This window comes from Corythoichthys intestinalis, chromosome 20, assembly GCF_030265065.1.
Source record: "Corythoichthys intestinalis isolate RoL2023-P3 chromosome 20, ASM3026506v1, whole genome shotgun sequence".
Taxonomy (NCBI): Eukaryota; Metazoa; Chordata; class Actinopteri; order Syngnathiformes; family Syngnathidae; genus Corythoichthys; species Corythoichthys intestinalis.
In genome coordinates, this window is record NC_080414.1 from 14,813,910 (window position 1) to 14,830,200 (window position 16,291).

General features: G+C 38.1%; 1 protein-coding gene across 2 annotated transcripts in view; it reads right to left on the reverse strand.

Moving 5' to 3' along the window:
- LOC130908837 (inositol monophosphatase 1-like) overlaps window positions 1-13,916 on the reverse strand; it is a 34,289-nt gene extending 20,373 nt beyond the window's left edge. For both annotated transcript variants that reach the window (XR_009061656.1, XM_057824702.1), the window contains exons 1-8: window positions 13,718-13,916; window positions 13,479-13,580; window positions 12,660-12,793; window positions 7,640-7,744; window positions 3,985-4,030; window positions 3,748-3,856; window positions 3,561-3,669; window positions 3,337-3,488 (exon numbers count right to left, since the gene is read on the reverse strand). Coding sequence is in view for 1 of the 2 variants with exons in the window: in XM_057824702.1 (XP_057680685.1) it covers window positions 3,337-3,488; window positions 3,561-3,669; window positions 3,748-3,856; window positions 3,985-4,030; window positions 7,640-7,744; window positions 12,660-12,793; window positions 13,479-13,541 (718 nt within the window). In the remaining variant the exon portion in view is untranslated. The remainder of the gene's footprint in view (window positions 1-3,336; window positions 3,489-3,560; window positions 3,670-3,747; window positions 3,857-3,984; window positions 4,031-7,639; window positions 7,745-12,659; window positions 12,794-13,478; window positions 13,581-13,717) is intronic.
- Window positions 13,917-16,291: the final 2,375 nt, after the last annotated feature.

The following is a 16,291-nucleotide window of genomic DNA, read 5'->3' on the forward strand; positions in this document are numbered from 1 at the left end:
GTGGGGGAATTTATCAGTTTTAATTTCAGAGCACTTTCACATTAGACCAAGACGTCCAGGGTCCAGTTGCAGAGCTACCCCGCAAAAACACTTGCAAATAACTTGTTAAAAACAGGCATGAAAATGGGTCATGGGTTAAAAAGGTGAGAAGGGTGTGGAGGAAATATGTTCTGGTAGGGCTGTCCCAAACGACTAATTTTCTCCCGATTAGTCAGCCGACCATTTTTACGATTAGTCGACTTTTTACAAATTTAGCAATGAAATTTTTGTTGACGCTTATTAATTCACAAAAACACATAAATACACATGTAAATAACAATAATTAATCACACATAAACAATGAGGTCAAATGTTGATAGCATTTACTAGTGCAAAAGAATGTAATGTAAACAGATTCAGAACACGGACTTTGCTTTTCCAACATTATTCAAAACAATTTTTAAAAAATATCTAGCATTATTATTATAGTATACTACTATATAAAATAGTATAGTAAGAATTATAATATTCATTGCAAATCCTATTTTTCAAAAAGGGTGTCATTTTAAAGCTATTCTTAGTGTAAAATCTGAATTCTGTAGTATTATAGTATTACATATTATAGTATTAATTCTGAAGTATGGGGGATTAAACTCCAGAAATCGTTATTTATATGAACGTGGCGTGCTTTTATTTTGATATGTTCACCGGAAGTACGTTGCTAAACCGCTAACAGCTTCACACTCCGCAAAACAGCAGTTATCGTCATTGCTTGTGGTGTCACTCAGATTTTTTTTTTCTTTTCATTTTTTCGTTTGCAAATGCTAATAACCAGCGATTTTTAATGTTTGAAGCGTCACCTTTTAACCGCAAATTTGCGTTTTGGACAAGACTGCCAGTGTTTTATAGCAGGCTAGAGTAGGTTGTCTTTTTTACCTCATTAGTCTCAATGTAGCAATGCTAACGTTTACAGTGTTTAACATAGGTGTTTCCTTATTTTGTATGTCTGAACTGTAATTCTACGGCGTGCTGATTACCAATAAAATCTGTAAAATGAACTGGAGTCTCATATGTTCTCTACACGCACGCACAAATTTATGCATGCACGCACGCGGTGATAAAACGCAGCCGTGAAAATTATCGCCCTCATTTTTATTTACCTTGCGACAAATGGACTCATTGCATATCGCGACAGGCTGAGCAACTTCAATAAAACATGTCGTTAGTTAGTCATATGGAATTGCGCCCCCCTCCCCCCCCCCCCCTAAAATTTTTCTCCTCGGATCTACAAAATTCACGTAGGTCACCCCTTTTGACTTCACATTGGCAAATTTCACCGAAAGGTGAGTGATTTTCATGCCTGTAAAAAGGTTCAGTATTCACACCGCGTCAACTAGAGGTGGGAATCTTTGGGCACCTAACGATTCGATTACGATTATGATTCAGAGGCTCCGATTCGATTATAAATCGATTATTGATGCACCACAACCCCCCCCCCCTTTTAATTCTTGTACACAAGTTCCAAAATTGTTCAAAAATCCTCTCAGGCTAAACAAACTTCTATTTCAGAATCAAGTTAACCGATAAAAACAGTAAATAAAATACTCAAGTCCCCATTCTGTATCGGCAGCTTTAAACTACATTCAATTAATTTAATGTTGTGAATCAACCGTTAAAGTTGTTAAAATTGCTCCTGTTATTCCATAATTTCCCTTCTGTCTACTTTCGACGTGAAAGTTTTAAAACTGTTTCATCATTAAAAGATAGATTCAAGTCAACTTTTTGCCGGTTTTTTTTTTTTTTTTAGATAAATAGTAATTAGGTTTGCTACAACAGAGCCTTCTAGAGAAGTCTACTGTTTTAAGATGGCGCCTGTTTACTAGCGCGGGAAAGTCTGTTATTTCACATCTAGTTCTTGATATATGATCTAACACGGCCGTCGTCTGTCATTTCACATCTAGTTCTAGATATATGTGATATCTACCATAGCCGTATGTTGCCGTATGTTTGTTGCAACTAGCAACTGGGCGCTGTTTGTAGCGGCTGACGGCCGGAGTCAGGTATTATTGTTTTTTTTTTTATCCAGCGGCATGAGTTGAACATGATATTTACTCTCGGTCCGTTTCTCATTGCGTCCCGAAGACCGCGCTGAATGTGTTTTATTTCCGCTTTACCTGGTATAATTCAATAATTGGAATTTATATGTTTGTGAATCGTTCTCGAATCTTCCAAGGCCGAATGGCGAATAATCTAAGAATCGGAAATTTCGCACGCCTCTAGCGTCAACCGAGCTTTCCAAGTAGCATGACGTGGACGAAAGGCGCACTCATTGATTGGACAAATTTAGAAGAGAAAAGTGGTGTGACCCCACACATAATGTAGCATAAGCGCGACCTGCAAGCGAAGCAGTGTGCACCTAAAGCGGACCGGGACCCACGATTTTGAGCGGACCAGATTTCGTTTGTTTGGTCCAAACTAGAATTCGGATGAGAGTTCACATTTATAAAACGAAGTGGACTATCTGAGAAAAAGAACAGTGCTAGTGTGAAAGCGCCCTTAGATGTAGTGGAAAAACATTTCTTTATTATTTATGTTTTTCCAAGGGAAAATATTTTTTTTATTTTAGGAAATATTTATGACCTCATTTCAAAGGGAAAAACGATCAAAAATATTGCTGAGGGTAAAAAGTCAATATTTTGGTATAATTGTTTTTCTAATTGATATTTTCCAGATAACTCACAATCCGGAAAAGATAAAACAATAAACATTTACACTGAGAACACTTAGCTGTGGATACACATCTTTCAATGCTATTGATGGTGCTTGACGTCCAATCTATTTCAAAATGGACTGGACGTCTAGCACCATCAATAGAAGGCAAGGAGTTTAAAAACATTCTTAATTGTATTATTTTGGCTGAAAAAAAACAGTCTTTATTATTCCACCGAATGGTGAGCAGTCTCAAAATTTATCACCGCAGGTATACAGTTTCATAACTTAACCTCTAAGGGCAACCGCACGAAATTTTGGCAGTAGCTTAAACACCGCGAGCAAATACTTGGAGTTAAAAATGACAGAACATGATTCACAACCATGCATGACTAATCCACAACACCATTGTTAACCAACGTGTACATCCGCTATGAATGCACAGTTAGGTCCTCACGCAAGAAGACAGGATGTACGTTACCAACCATTGAAAATTAGATTACTCAAAACTTTCAACACCTTGCCACTTCCTGATTTGAGAATCTCCCTTTGCACAATCTTGTTCTAACTTGCCTATTTTTTTTAGTCAAGCGATGGCACCAACATGCGAAAAAGTAGAGAGACACTTGTGTAATCATTTTCTCCTACCTGATATATCCACTACAACTCCCCCTGCTTCTGTGACCACCGCCGCCCCGCCAGCCATATCCCAGCAGTGGATCCCCATATGGTAATACGCGTCAGCTGAGCCACTTGCCACCATGCACATGTTAACAGCGGCACTCCCTGGCGAGCGGATGCTGAATTTGGACAAAATATGCTTAGAATGACAAAAAAAAAAAAAAAAAAAACACCCAGACGGAGGCAATTACCCATGCACTGGGATGGAAATGATGCGTCTGAGGTTGGCCATGAGCGTCTCGAAACGCTGGGGGTCATTTTTAAAGCCCACCTCTGTCAGCACGAGGCTGCGATTGAGATCTACAGTAGCAACATGGGTGATTAGATTGAGAATTTTGGCGCCATCTCCTGGTCAACCCAAAAACCGTCAACTCTCACCTTCCTGCCCTGAAACCTTGATGGGAACACCATTGCAAAAGGCACCTTTGCCTATCCGTGCAGTGTACATTTTGTCCTCAATGCAGCTGTAAACCACGCCGAATATTATCTGAGGTCAAGAGTGTCATAGATAAATACAGTAATCATGCAGCAAATAAAAACAATGATAAATGAGGGCTCATTATCTCAGCAATTATGTTTATGTTGTTGAAAATTCAACAAACCAGTGTGGCGTACCTCTTTTTTCACTGTAAAGCCGATGGATACAGACACAAAAGGGAACCTGAAAAGAAAGATTTTTCAATATTAAGTCACAGTTTGACTCTTTATTGGGCAAGAGACTTTTTGATCATTTAAAAAAATAAAATAAAATAAAAAAGAACTTATCCCCATACAGTATATTTAATTATTACCTCCGCCAAAAGGTGAAACCTGCAGAAGTTGGAGGTTATGTATTCACTTCCATATGTCTGTACGTTTGTGTTCAAAATAGCAAGGATGAATAAACTGATTATTATCAAACTTCCAGGATATGATTGTAATATATAACGGAAGAGGTGATTACATTTTGGAGTAATAAGGTTAAAGGTCGCAGAGGTCAATACTTTTGAATTTGGCTGTTTTGGCGGAGTTCTGCTCAGAGTGCTCCTTTCTTTTCTTTATTTTTTTATTTTTATTTTTTTTTTATGAATAAATTAGGGCTGTCAAAATTATCGCGTTAACGGGCGGTAATTAATTTTTAAAAATTCATCACATTAAAATATTTGATGCAATTAACACACATGCCCCGCTCAAACAGATTAAAATGACAACAGTTTCATGTCCACTTGTTACTTGGGTTTTTTGTCTCCCTCTGCTGGCGCTTTGGTGCGACTGAATTTGTGGGTTTAAGCGCCATAATGTAATGTAATGTAATTATTGACATCAACAATGGCGAGCTACTAGTTTATTTTTTGATTGAAAATTTTACAAATTTTATCAAAACAAAAACATTAAGAGGAGTTTTAACATAAAATTTCTATAACTTGTACTAACATTTATCTTTTAAGAACGACAAGTCTTTCTATCCATGGATCGCTTTAACAGAATGTTGATGTTAATGCCATCTTGTTGATTTATTGTTATAATAAACAAATACAGTACTTATGTACAGTATGTTGAATGTATATATCCGTCTTGTGTCTTATCTTTCCATTTCAACAATAATTTACAGAAAAATATGGCATATTTCATAGATGGTTTGAACTGCGATTAATTAAGATTAATTAATTTTTAAGCTGTGATAAACTCGATTAAAAATTTTAATCGTTTGACAGTCCTAGAATAAATACAATTAAAAGTCAATAAAATGTTTTTTATATACCGTATTGGCCTAAATATAAGACGGCCCTGATCATAAGACGACCCCCTCTTTTTCAAGACTCAAGTTTGAAAAAATACTTTTTGAACACCAAATTAATTTTTATAATGAAAATAATTACAGTACATCCGAAACAAATGATTATAACAATATATTTGAGAGAAAGAGCATGTTATTTTGCCTCATTCAATCTTAATATCTGAACATTTAAATATGTTAACTAAAGTGCAATCACATTCGTAAATGAATAGCTTCTGGTTTTTGAAATGTAAATAAACCAATCTATTGTGATAAAACAACAAAATTGCAAAAACTGCATTTACCATCAAAGTGAGGTCTAACTGTAACTAGTCTTGAAACAAATCTGAATAAGGAAAAACATTGCAATAAAATAATGCAAACTGGTTAAACTTGAGAGTAGCTGAGATCTGTCGTGACAGAACATCGCTTCAATGATATCTGGCGCCATCTAGCGTCGTGAATGGATATAATGTCTAGACGGCGAATATAAGACTCCCCCCTCTTTTTAGTCTTATTTCAATGCAAAAAACACAGTCTTGTATTCGGACCAATAAGGTAATTAAAATAAATAAAAATTGAAACATACCTTGATTATGACCCCCGATAAGGCTCATATTTAATATGCATACTTAAGTAATGCTTGTCATTGACAGCGATAGACGTCCAATCCATTTTGACTGGGAGGAGCGAATGAACAAATGCTCATTCCCCACTTCCAGTCAAAATGGATTGGATGTCTAGTTCCATCAATGGCAGCCGATGAGTAAAATGAGAGCCCTCTAATGGGTTAATGAATTCCCTCAAAGGGATACACTGCTGGCCAAAAGTATTGGCGCCCCTGTAATTCTGTCAGATAAATCTCAATTTCTCCCACAAAATGATTTAAATTATAAATGCTTTGGTAGTAATATCTTCATTTATTTTGTTGCAATGAAAAAAAAAGAGAATGGAAAAAAAAAAATAATAAATCATGATCATTTTACACAGAACTCCAAAAATGGGCCACGCAAAACTATTGGGACCCTTTGAAAAATCATGGAATGCTTCTCTAATTTGTGTAATTAACAGCACCTGTTACTTTCCTGTGGCACTAACTAAACCACACTTGCAGCCAGTTAAAATGGATTAAAGTTGACTCAACCTATGTCCTTGTGTGTGCCACAATCAGCATGGAGAAAAGAAAGAAGACCAAAGAACTGTCTGAGGACTTGACAAGCAAAAGTGTGAGGAAGCATGGGCAATCTCAAGGCTACAAGTCCATCTCCAAAGACCTTAATGTTAGTGTATCTACCGTGCGCAGTGTCATCAACAAGTGTAAAGCCCATGGCACTGTGGCTAACCACCTTAGATGTGGACGTAAAAAAAAAATTGACGAGAGATTTCAACGAAAGATTGTGCGGCTGGTGGATAAGGTACCTCGACTAACATCCAAACAAGTTCAAGCTGTCCTGCAGTCCGAGGGTACAACAGTGTCAACCCGTACTATCCGTTGACGTCTGAATGAAAAGGGACTCTATGATAGGATACCCAGGAAGACCCAACCTCTGACCCAGAGACGTAAAAAAAAAAAAAAAAAAACAGGCTGGAGTTTGCCAAAACTTACCTGAAAGATTCAAAAACGTTTTGGAAGAATGTTCTCTAGTCAGATGAGACAAAAGTAGAGCTTTTTGGGAAAAGGCATTAACATTGAGTTTACAGGAAGAAAAAAACAGGCCTTCAAAGAAAAGAACACGGTCCCCACAGTCAAACATGGCAGAGGTTCCCTGGTGTTTTGGGGTTGCTTTGCTACCTCTGGCACTGGACTGCTTGACCGTGTGCATGATATTATGAAGTCTGAAGACTACCTACTAATTCTGCAGCATTAAGTAGGGCCCAGTGTGAGAAAGCTGGGTCTCCCTCAGAGGTCAGGGTCTTCCAGCAGGACAATGACCCAAAACACACCTCAAAAAGCACTAGAAAATGGTTTGAGAGAAAGGACTAGAGACTTTTAAAGTGGCCAGCAATGAGTCAAGACTTGAATCCCTTAGAACATCTAAGGAGAGGTCTGAAAATGGCAGTTTGGAGAAAGCACCCTTCAAATCTCAGAGACCTGGAGCACATGGCCAAAGAAGAACGGTCTGAAATCCAGCAGATTATTGTGAGAAACTCATTGATGGATACCGAAAGCGGTTGTTTGCAGTTATTTTGTCTAAAGGTTTTGCTACCAAGTATTAGGCTGAGGGTGCCAATACTTTTGTCCGGCCCATTTTTGGAGTTTTGTGTAAAATGATAATGATTTTAAAGAAAATCTCTTTCTCTTCTGTGTTGTGTCATTGCAAACAAAATAAATGAAGATATTACTACCAAAGCATTTGTAATTGCAATGATTTTCTGGGAGAAATTGAGCATTATCTGACAGAGGGTGCCAATACTTTTGAGCCACCAGTGTACATTCAGAGGTCAACTCATTAGCCTGACAGCAATTAAAAGGAAAAAATAGACCAAAAAAACCCAAGGGATTGTAAACCGTACCTGTGCACGAAGTTAGTAGTTCCGTCAATCGGGTCAATGATCCAAGTGGGGTCGTCAGTGAGGACGCTCGAAGCTCCCGCTGCCACTGACTCCTCACCTATGAAGCTAAAGGAGCACACAAAGACGAAAGAATTAATTGCATTTGTGGTCAATATATGAGAACGAGTTGAAATGTTTCACACATTACTGTAAACTATCCCCTTTGTCCATTTTCTATGGAAATAGTTCATCAAAAACAAGCACCTATTCATTTTCTACTTGTCTCTCTCAGATCACAGTCAACTGGAGTTCATCCCGCTCAACTTTTTTCAAATGAGGTGCGGCACAACCAGAGTGCTTGCCAGTCAATCACAAAGCACCTTAATACAGAGTCCCATTCATTTTTGATAGCGCTTGTCCTTATTTAGTCACTGTAAGACAGACCGCATCCAAGCAAAAGAAGCAGGCCACACCCCCGAGTAAATTCTTGGCAATAGCCAAGTTCATCTACTCTAAAGAGTCAAAAAGGTCTATTGTAAGCTTAAGGCAAATAATGTATGAACAACATATACTTACAGAAACTCATTCGCTGCCAATGACTGACGAAGCAATTTATGATCAGATTTCAGTGTCATTGACGACAATAGATATCCAATGCATTTGGACTGGTATGGCTGGCAGTGATTTTGTTTTCCCTTTATTATATATATTAATATATATTGCCGGTATATAAAGAATTTTTTTCCCCTCCTCCTCCATCGTTTTCCTTTTTCCATATTTTTCCCCTACAAATACCCTTGTTTTCCCTTTTCCATGTTTTCCCCATCTACGTTCTTGTTTTCTTTATATCATATTTTCCCTCATCCACGTTTTCCCCATTTCCATATTTTTTTTATTTCACCTCAAGCTTAACCTTTTGCATATTTTCCCCTCAACCACCTTCTTGTTTTCCTTTTTTGTCTTTTTTTTGTCTTCATGTACAGAGCCCTCCATAATTATTGGCACCCCTGGTTAAGATGTGTTTTTTAGCTTCTAATAATTTTTTTTTAATTCAAATAATATGGGACCTTAATGGAAAAAAAAGAGAAAAATCCAACCTTCAATACAAGTGCATTTATTCAGTGGGGGAAAAAATCCCACATAAAGAAATAATTATTTGACATCAAATAATGTGTGTCACAATTATTAGAACCCCTGGTGTTAATACTTTGTACAACCCCCTTTTGCCAACAAAACAAGGTCTGGGGACTGAGATGTCCATGGGAGGAGCTTGATTTTGCGTCTGGTGAATCATTTCTGTGTAGATTAGGCCATATGTTTAGGGTCATTGTCTTGCTGAAAGACCCAGTGACGACCCATCTTCAGCTTTCGGGCAGAGGGCAACAGATTTTGATTTAAAATGTCCTGGTATTTCAAAGCATTCACGATGCCATGCACCCTAACAAGGTTCCTAGGGGCCTTTGGAAGCGAAACAGCCCCACAGCATCACTGACCCACCCCCATACTTCACAGTGGGTATGAGGTGCTTTTCAGCATGTGCATCTTAAGAGTGTTTGGTTCCAAAAAGCTCAATCTCGGTCTCATCTGACCAAAGCACACGGTCCCAGGCTTCAACTGGGACCGTGTGCTTTGGTCAGATGAGACCGAGATTGAGCTTTTTGGCAGCCAAGCTCGAAATGGCCAGAGTGAGTACTCTTTTACAATAAAAAAAAACATATCACGCATTGGATATAGGACTGGACATATGTTTGAATTATCGCTCGTAAAATATATACAACAAATCCTTCAATCCCATTCAAATTTGTGTCTGTTGGCAGAGCGAAAGCCTATGATAGCACAATAAATGATAATTATTCTATACATTACTTTATTTCGCGGTCACGGTGTATCAGCTTCACAAAAAGAAATGCAAAACAAACCATTCGGTGTTTCCCACACGATCTGTTTCCAGTGTTTCATCATTGTGATTGCTCCCCTCAATGATCGTTTCATTAGGCTGCATTTGCTTTTGTTTGGGCTTAAATTGATAACTCATAACACCAAAGAAAGGTTCATAACTCTCCTCGTCACCATTAGAAGAACGTTCGTTATGTCGGATTCGTCGCTGCAACTAGAAACAAAATTGTCCGCCATCATCACCGCCATTCAGTACTTTGTCAGGACCCAAGCACTGAGCCGGGTGTTTCCGAGTTGTGAAGTCACGCACACAATATGCTAGATTTCCGGGATCTTGGGCGCCGGTAGGCCTGTCGCGATAACGAATTTCAGTGTGCGATAATTTATCTCATAAATTATTGCGATGTGCGATATTATTGCGCCCCCCCCCAATTTAGTTTTTTAAACCAATTTACAATAACACAGTGAGAATACAGTATATATTAACTAATTTGCTCCCAAAAACGTATAAATACGTTCTATTTTTAATTGTTTCAGTGTCCCAAAGACGTATTTATACGTCTTTTACGTTTTGTTTTTTCAAAAAAGACAACTCTGGGTTCTGATTCAATTGAGCTCCAAAGTACAAAGCTGAAAATCCGTTTTAAAGCAAAAAAAACTGGCCACTGGAGGGCAGTAGTGCATTTGTTAAGATCCGCAACCCTATTCAACGGCAACGAGAGGCCAAGCCACAAAGCCGGGGCGCCAGTGGAAGATGACCGAATGGATGCCAGGTGGCGGACAGCCGAGCAGAACAACCGGTAGGACGCCCGGGATGCTAGGCGCTGGACGACAGAGCAGAACGACCGGGACCACTAGATGCCGTTGAGCCCGTGCTGCTCACGAGCAGAGCCCGCAGAGACTCTAAAAAATTCATCTTGTTGAGACAGGCAACGATGAGACAAAAGTTTAACCGGCTGTCGCAGCCACAATAGCGTCATCTTTCAGTTAGTTATGTGTAAATAAATTGTTACTTTGCTATCAAAAGCTCTATTTTTCTTGTTGTTTCTGTTATTTTGTAAAAGGAAAACATTATTTAGATGTTTGGGATGTAACTAAAGTAGGGCTGTCAAAAGTATCGCGTTAACGCGCGGTAATTAATTTTTGAAATTAATCACGTTAAAATATTTGACGCAATTAACGCACATGTCCCGCTCAGAAAGTATTCTGCCTTTTGGTAAGTTTTGCAGCAAGGCTTTTTATGCTGTCCAACAGCGAACTCTTGTGGTCGCTTTGCGACATGGTTTGTTTTCTTACCAGTTCATTATGGCTGCACGACGTCTCGGTCTGATAATGTTGTGCTTATATGATCCTTGGACAAGATTTGTCCGTAAGTATGGTTGTTATAAAGAATGTACATATTATGTTAGTAAGCGAAATGTTATATTTTTTGTATGAGACGCTTTTTGTTTATGTTTAGTGAACCTGTATAGCGTGCTAAGCTAACGTTGTTGCTAATGCAATGCTTGTGTACTTTTATTTAGTAGTTTTACGACGGTCTAAAGAGGACAATGGTTTGAGGCCATTTTATTAATAAATCAGATGAAAAAGAAGTCTGATTAAGGCGTCGTTCACTAGCTGTCTAGTAGACGCTTCGGAGTGAGGACAGCATAGACAGATTTAAATGACAGTAGAGTGAAATGCCCACTACAGTCCTTATGTACCGTATGTTGAATGTATATATCCATCTTGTGTCTTATCTTTCCATTCCAACAATTTATTTTACAGAATATATATATAATTTACAGAAAAATATGGCATATTTTATAGACGGTTTGAATTTCGATTAATTGCGATTAATTACGATTAATTATTTTTTAAGCTGTAATTAACTCGATTAAAAATTTTAATCGTTTGACAACCCTAAACTAAAGCAAAAAATAGCTGTGTTAAAGTCAAAGTTATGTTTGAAATGTATGCTTTCACAAAAAGCTCAATTTCTCCATTTTTTTTTATCAGAAATTGGAAAATTGCTCAAACTAAGCTACGGTACTTTATTTCTAGTGCTGATTTCTAAAGAATGGAAAAAGATATGAACGAACTTTTTTCTGCTGAAAGAAGAGAGTCTAATCTTTCTTTTGGTGGGTTCCATGTTTATATATCAATAGAACAGAATTTTCTGTGGGCCTTGCAAAATCAGTCAAAATCCAGAAAAACGGCCGGGAGCGAAGGGCCTTGCTCCGGTGAAAATGGCTGGGAGTGAATGAGTTAGTAGGACACCTTGCAACTTCCTTTTTAATGCTGTCCTTATAATAATGATCTGCTGCATATAAATCACTTTGTGACTTTCCACCTCCATGATTAAACGTTCTTCCTCCATGTTCGCTGGTGTTTAAACTGTTAATAAGACACTGGGCTGTTGACTCCAGGCCTGGAACCATTCATTTTGGCGGATGCGTCTACACCAAAAATAGGAAATGGCCTAAACCATCCGGCAGGCTCCGGCACGCCGCAGATGGTCCGCAGTCAAGCCGGAGCACTGACGCGGCTGGTATACATTGAACAATAAGATATAATGGGAATGAATTGGCTCCGGCGCTACTTTCTTTTGCCGGACCCGGAACGAAGATGCATTTTATGTAGTTGGTAACAAGGAAGCCGAACTTTTAACAGCACGTCTGCCGCACGCGTGCATAAATCGAAGCGGAAAAGTTACCGCCTTCATTTTTATTTATCATGCGATAAATGGAATTATTGCATATTGCGACAGGCTTAGGCGCCGGTCGTTTAAGCTTGACAATCGATGCAATTTCTATCATTTTCTTGGTGTTGCGATGTGTGTAATTACACTAAGTGGCATGATATGAATCCAAAAGGCATGCGTTTATGGATAAATGATGGAATATTAGCATTTCCCCAGGTGTTTTAATACTCTAAGTCTCAGGTCATTGTAAATTTGAAGCTGTTCAAGCTTTTTTTTTTTTTAATTGCCTTTCATCATCTATGTGCTTTAAAAATGAAGTTTATCAGCTTCAAATATCGGCTTACAAAATCGCCGCTGGATATCATCAATCAGCAGAATTTTTTTTAGATATTGGTATCAGCATCAACATCTGAAAATCCCATATCGGTCGACCTCTGCTGTAAATGGTAGCCAATGAGTTACCTGTGTGTAGGAAATTTTGCTTTTATGGAAGATATGATAAGCTTCTCCACTCGCTGGTCCGTCTCAGTCACCAGGTCCACTTGCGAACTTTTGTGCATGACCGTGATGTCGCCTTCGAGGGCCTCGCGGATTATCTGGCAGGACCGACACACTTATAAATAAATGTGGATATCATAGCCAAGCATTATCAGACAGAAGAAGAAAACTATTTGGTAGGCTTCCTGTTTAATTCTGAGTGTGGCTCCTTGAGATATTTTTCTGTATTTTCTCATTACGTCCACCCTTTGAAATTAGTGTCAGTCACCATTTTATTTTCTAGTCTAGTGCTGGAATTGGCCCCTAAATTGCCGCTTCAAACCAATATAATTGACTTCCTCTTCAATTTTGAGCATGGAACCTTGAAATTATTTCTTTAATGGCAGACATCAATTCCATGCCGATTGCTGAGTGTCTGAGATGAAAGCATTTGGATTCGCCAGTAAAAATAGTGGACTTCCTGTTCATTTTTAGGCATGGGCCTTTGGGACTTTTTCACGCATCCTGTTGTGATGTCTACAAACATTTTGTGTCAATTGAGGACACTGATGTTGTGGGCTGATTTTTTTCCAAATTGCAGATGCCGTTAATCAAACAATGTTGATGGGTAGTGTTGGAAACTCCTAAAATACATTGATTTTCACCAGGATACACGTGATTAGGGATTTGAGGAGCCCCAATGGAAATAAGATTGTGATTTCTACAAGAACGGCTGTGGATTTTCTTTGTGTTCATCAAAAATAAAGTGTTTTTTTTCTTTCTTTCATTAATTAGCACACCAACCTTGCCAGCCTGTTTTGCAACCTCCACACAGTCCTCCATGCATTCTTGCCACGGATCACCCATTGCTCATTCAGGAAATGAAACACCAACTGCCAATTTTCTCTGAAAGACGAAAATGCAAACAGAAGCACTCACGTGACGACAAGCTGAGATAAGAACAATGTAGTACACGAGGGACGTGGGTGGCAGAAAAAAGAAAAAAAAAAGAAGCATCCGATTTCAGACAAAAGCAGACTAACCTGTCGGGTTACACTTTCTAACAAGATGCCCACGGGGCTTACATTCAGTTCTGCACCGTGTCCATATCTCAGTCTGACGAGAACGTCAACAAAAGCAATGTTGAGGCGTTTTAATACTTGTTTTCAATTAACCTCGACGTCGTCCAAAGTCAACACAAGATTAGATAAACCATTTTGCTTGACACTTTGACAACTTCCGCCTTCATCCAAGAATGCGCTCTGATTGGTCATTTTGGATCACGTGACATTCATTCCACATCTGCATTGGCTAGCGTTAAATCAATGTTTTGTTATAGATTAAAAAATATATATAGTAATTTGCCGAGTTTTTCTTTTGTTTGATGAGATTATTATATTTAATAAGAAATAGAAAACTGCATTCATGTTCTAAACTGTCACAAAATATAAAGTAAATAAAATACCGATTCATTTTGGAAGGTCGAAAACAGCACTTTCTCACGCCTTATTTGTTCGTTTGTGTCAAATGATTTAGACTTAGTATCATGCTAAAATATTGTCCACGTTCTTTTTTTTGACAGAAATAGACGTACACTTTAGTATTGTTTATTTACAAATTACAAATCAACTTGAGTAGTTTCCATGTCATTTTTTTTATTCTATCCACAAGGTGGCAGCATCTTCTGGTTGTTTGTATGTACAGTATCGTACAGTTATCCCTCGTTTTTCGTGGTTAATGGGGACCAGAACCCGCCGCAATAAATGAAAAACCTTGATATGTGTGCGTGTGTGTGTGGCTATATGGCAGAAAACACTCAAGTGACTTGAAGGGCCGCTGTGAGACCCCCAATTTGGCCAAATTTCAAATATGTCCTATATGCATGTGTGATACATCATTGGAAAGCTTAAAATCTAAATTTTCTGGGGGAAGAAGAAATTTGAACAGGAGGGCATTAAAAAAATAATAATAATAAAACATACAGAACAACCCTAACTGGAGGTGAGAGCATGAGAGAGAGCATACTTATAGACGCCATGATTTTAACGAGGTATTATCGTGTGCTTACCTCTTTTCGATCCAAAAACTCCATGTAGCATGTATCTCTGAGTATCAAGACAAAGCTGTGAATAGCCACAGCGGAATTTTGGGGGGGATTTTAAGGCTGAAACATTGTAATATAACAAGGGTCGCGATGCAGAAATCGCAGACGTCAAGGAGTGGTCGATACTTTCTTTTTCATATATTTACCCTTTTAAACGTTTTTTTTTTTTTTTTTTCTTTATTTGGATCGATTATTTATCATCTAAAATACTAGGGAAAATGCAACGGTAACAAAAAATTACAATTAAGCAATAGTTATGAGGTAGATATCGGTGACTTATTTAGAGACACTATTTTTGTCATTGTGATGTAATTTGTGTAAAAGTTTTGAATATGCGAGTGAATAATTTTTTTAAGTTTTTTTTTTTAACTAAATATTAGACATCAATTAATGATTCTAAGCTGAAAATGACAGACATTTTGAATAATAAATATAATATCTTAGCTTCTTTTTATGGCTGGGTTGAAACAAAGTTGTTGCGCGACGTCTGTAAACGGGGGTCTCCAGGGTAAAACGGACAAATTAAAAATAGTTTGGAGGCTTAATGCGCCAAGAATCTCCTATGCCAGCATATAGACATATTGTTCTATCAAACACAACAGTTCATTTGTCTTAAAATACAGCAGTTTATTTCAATGAGGGGTGCAAGAGCAGAAACTGCTTTTTCAGCCTTGTCGGTGTTTTCCACCATATGTGTATTTTAATAAATGCTTTTTAAGCACTTCAAATGTAATAATTTTAAGTTTTAAACATGTAACTGTCCCACCGAATTATTTTTAAACAAACAAAAAAAAAAGTATGACAATGATTGTCTTTATTAAATGCTACATTGAATGAGTCCCATCAAATCCACTCGAGCTGTTCACTTACACACAATGAGTTGCCACAGATACTGTTTAACAAGTTAAACCATGATTGATGCATGCGGCGCTTTGATGCTTAGGTTTCCAGGGTTCTGTGGCAAGATCAAAGCTTAACTGTCTGTCAATCCTCGTTAACTTTAATAAGCAACTCCAGCGCACTGCCTGAACTACCAAGAGCAAGGAGAGGGTGGCATGGAAGGAGGGAGACGGAGACTATGCAATTGCCTCGGGACAGCTCATCTGTGCTTATTTTTAAAAAATATATTTTTTAAAAATCCGCAATGGACTGAAGGTGCAATGTTTGAAGCGCAAAGCACCGAAGGCTCACTGTATTTTCAAAATTGATTTATACGGTTCAGTAGTTTAAAAAAATAGCACACTGTAAATGGGAAAATAACCCAATTTTTATTCACAGATTTTATGTGAAGCAGTCACTTGTGTTCCACAATCTTACACTTTTTCTTTTGATTGCTTCTGGCTCTTTCCGTGATTTCTATACAGTAAGAAAGGTCATCTTGTCCTTTGACAGGAATTATATTATCTTGCTCTTCCAGCTGGCATGCTATTTCTTATAGACACAGCCCAAGCGTTGTGTTGGGAAATTCTTCATGCCACCATAATGGGAGTCATGCGGAGGCACTGCAAGTAAG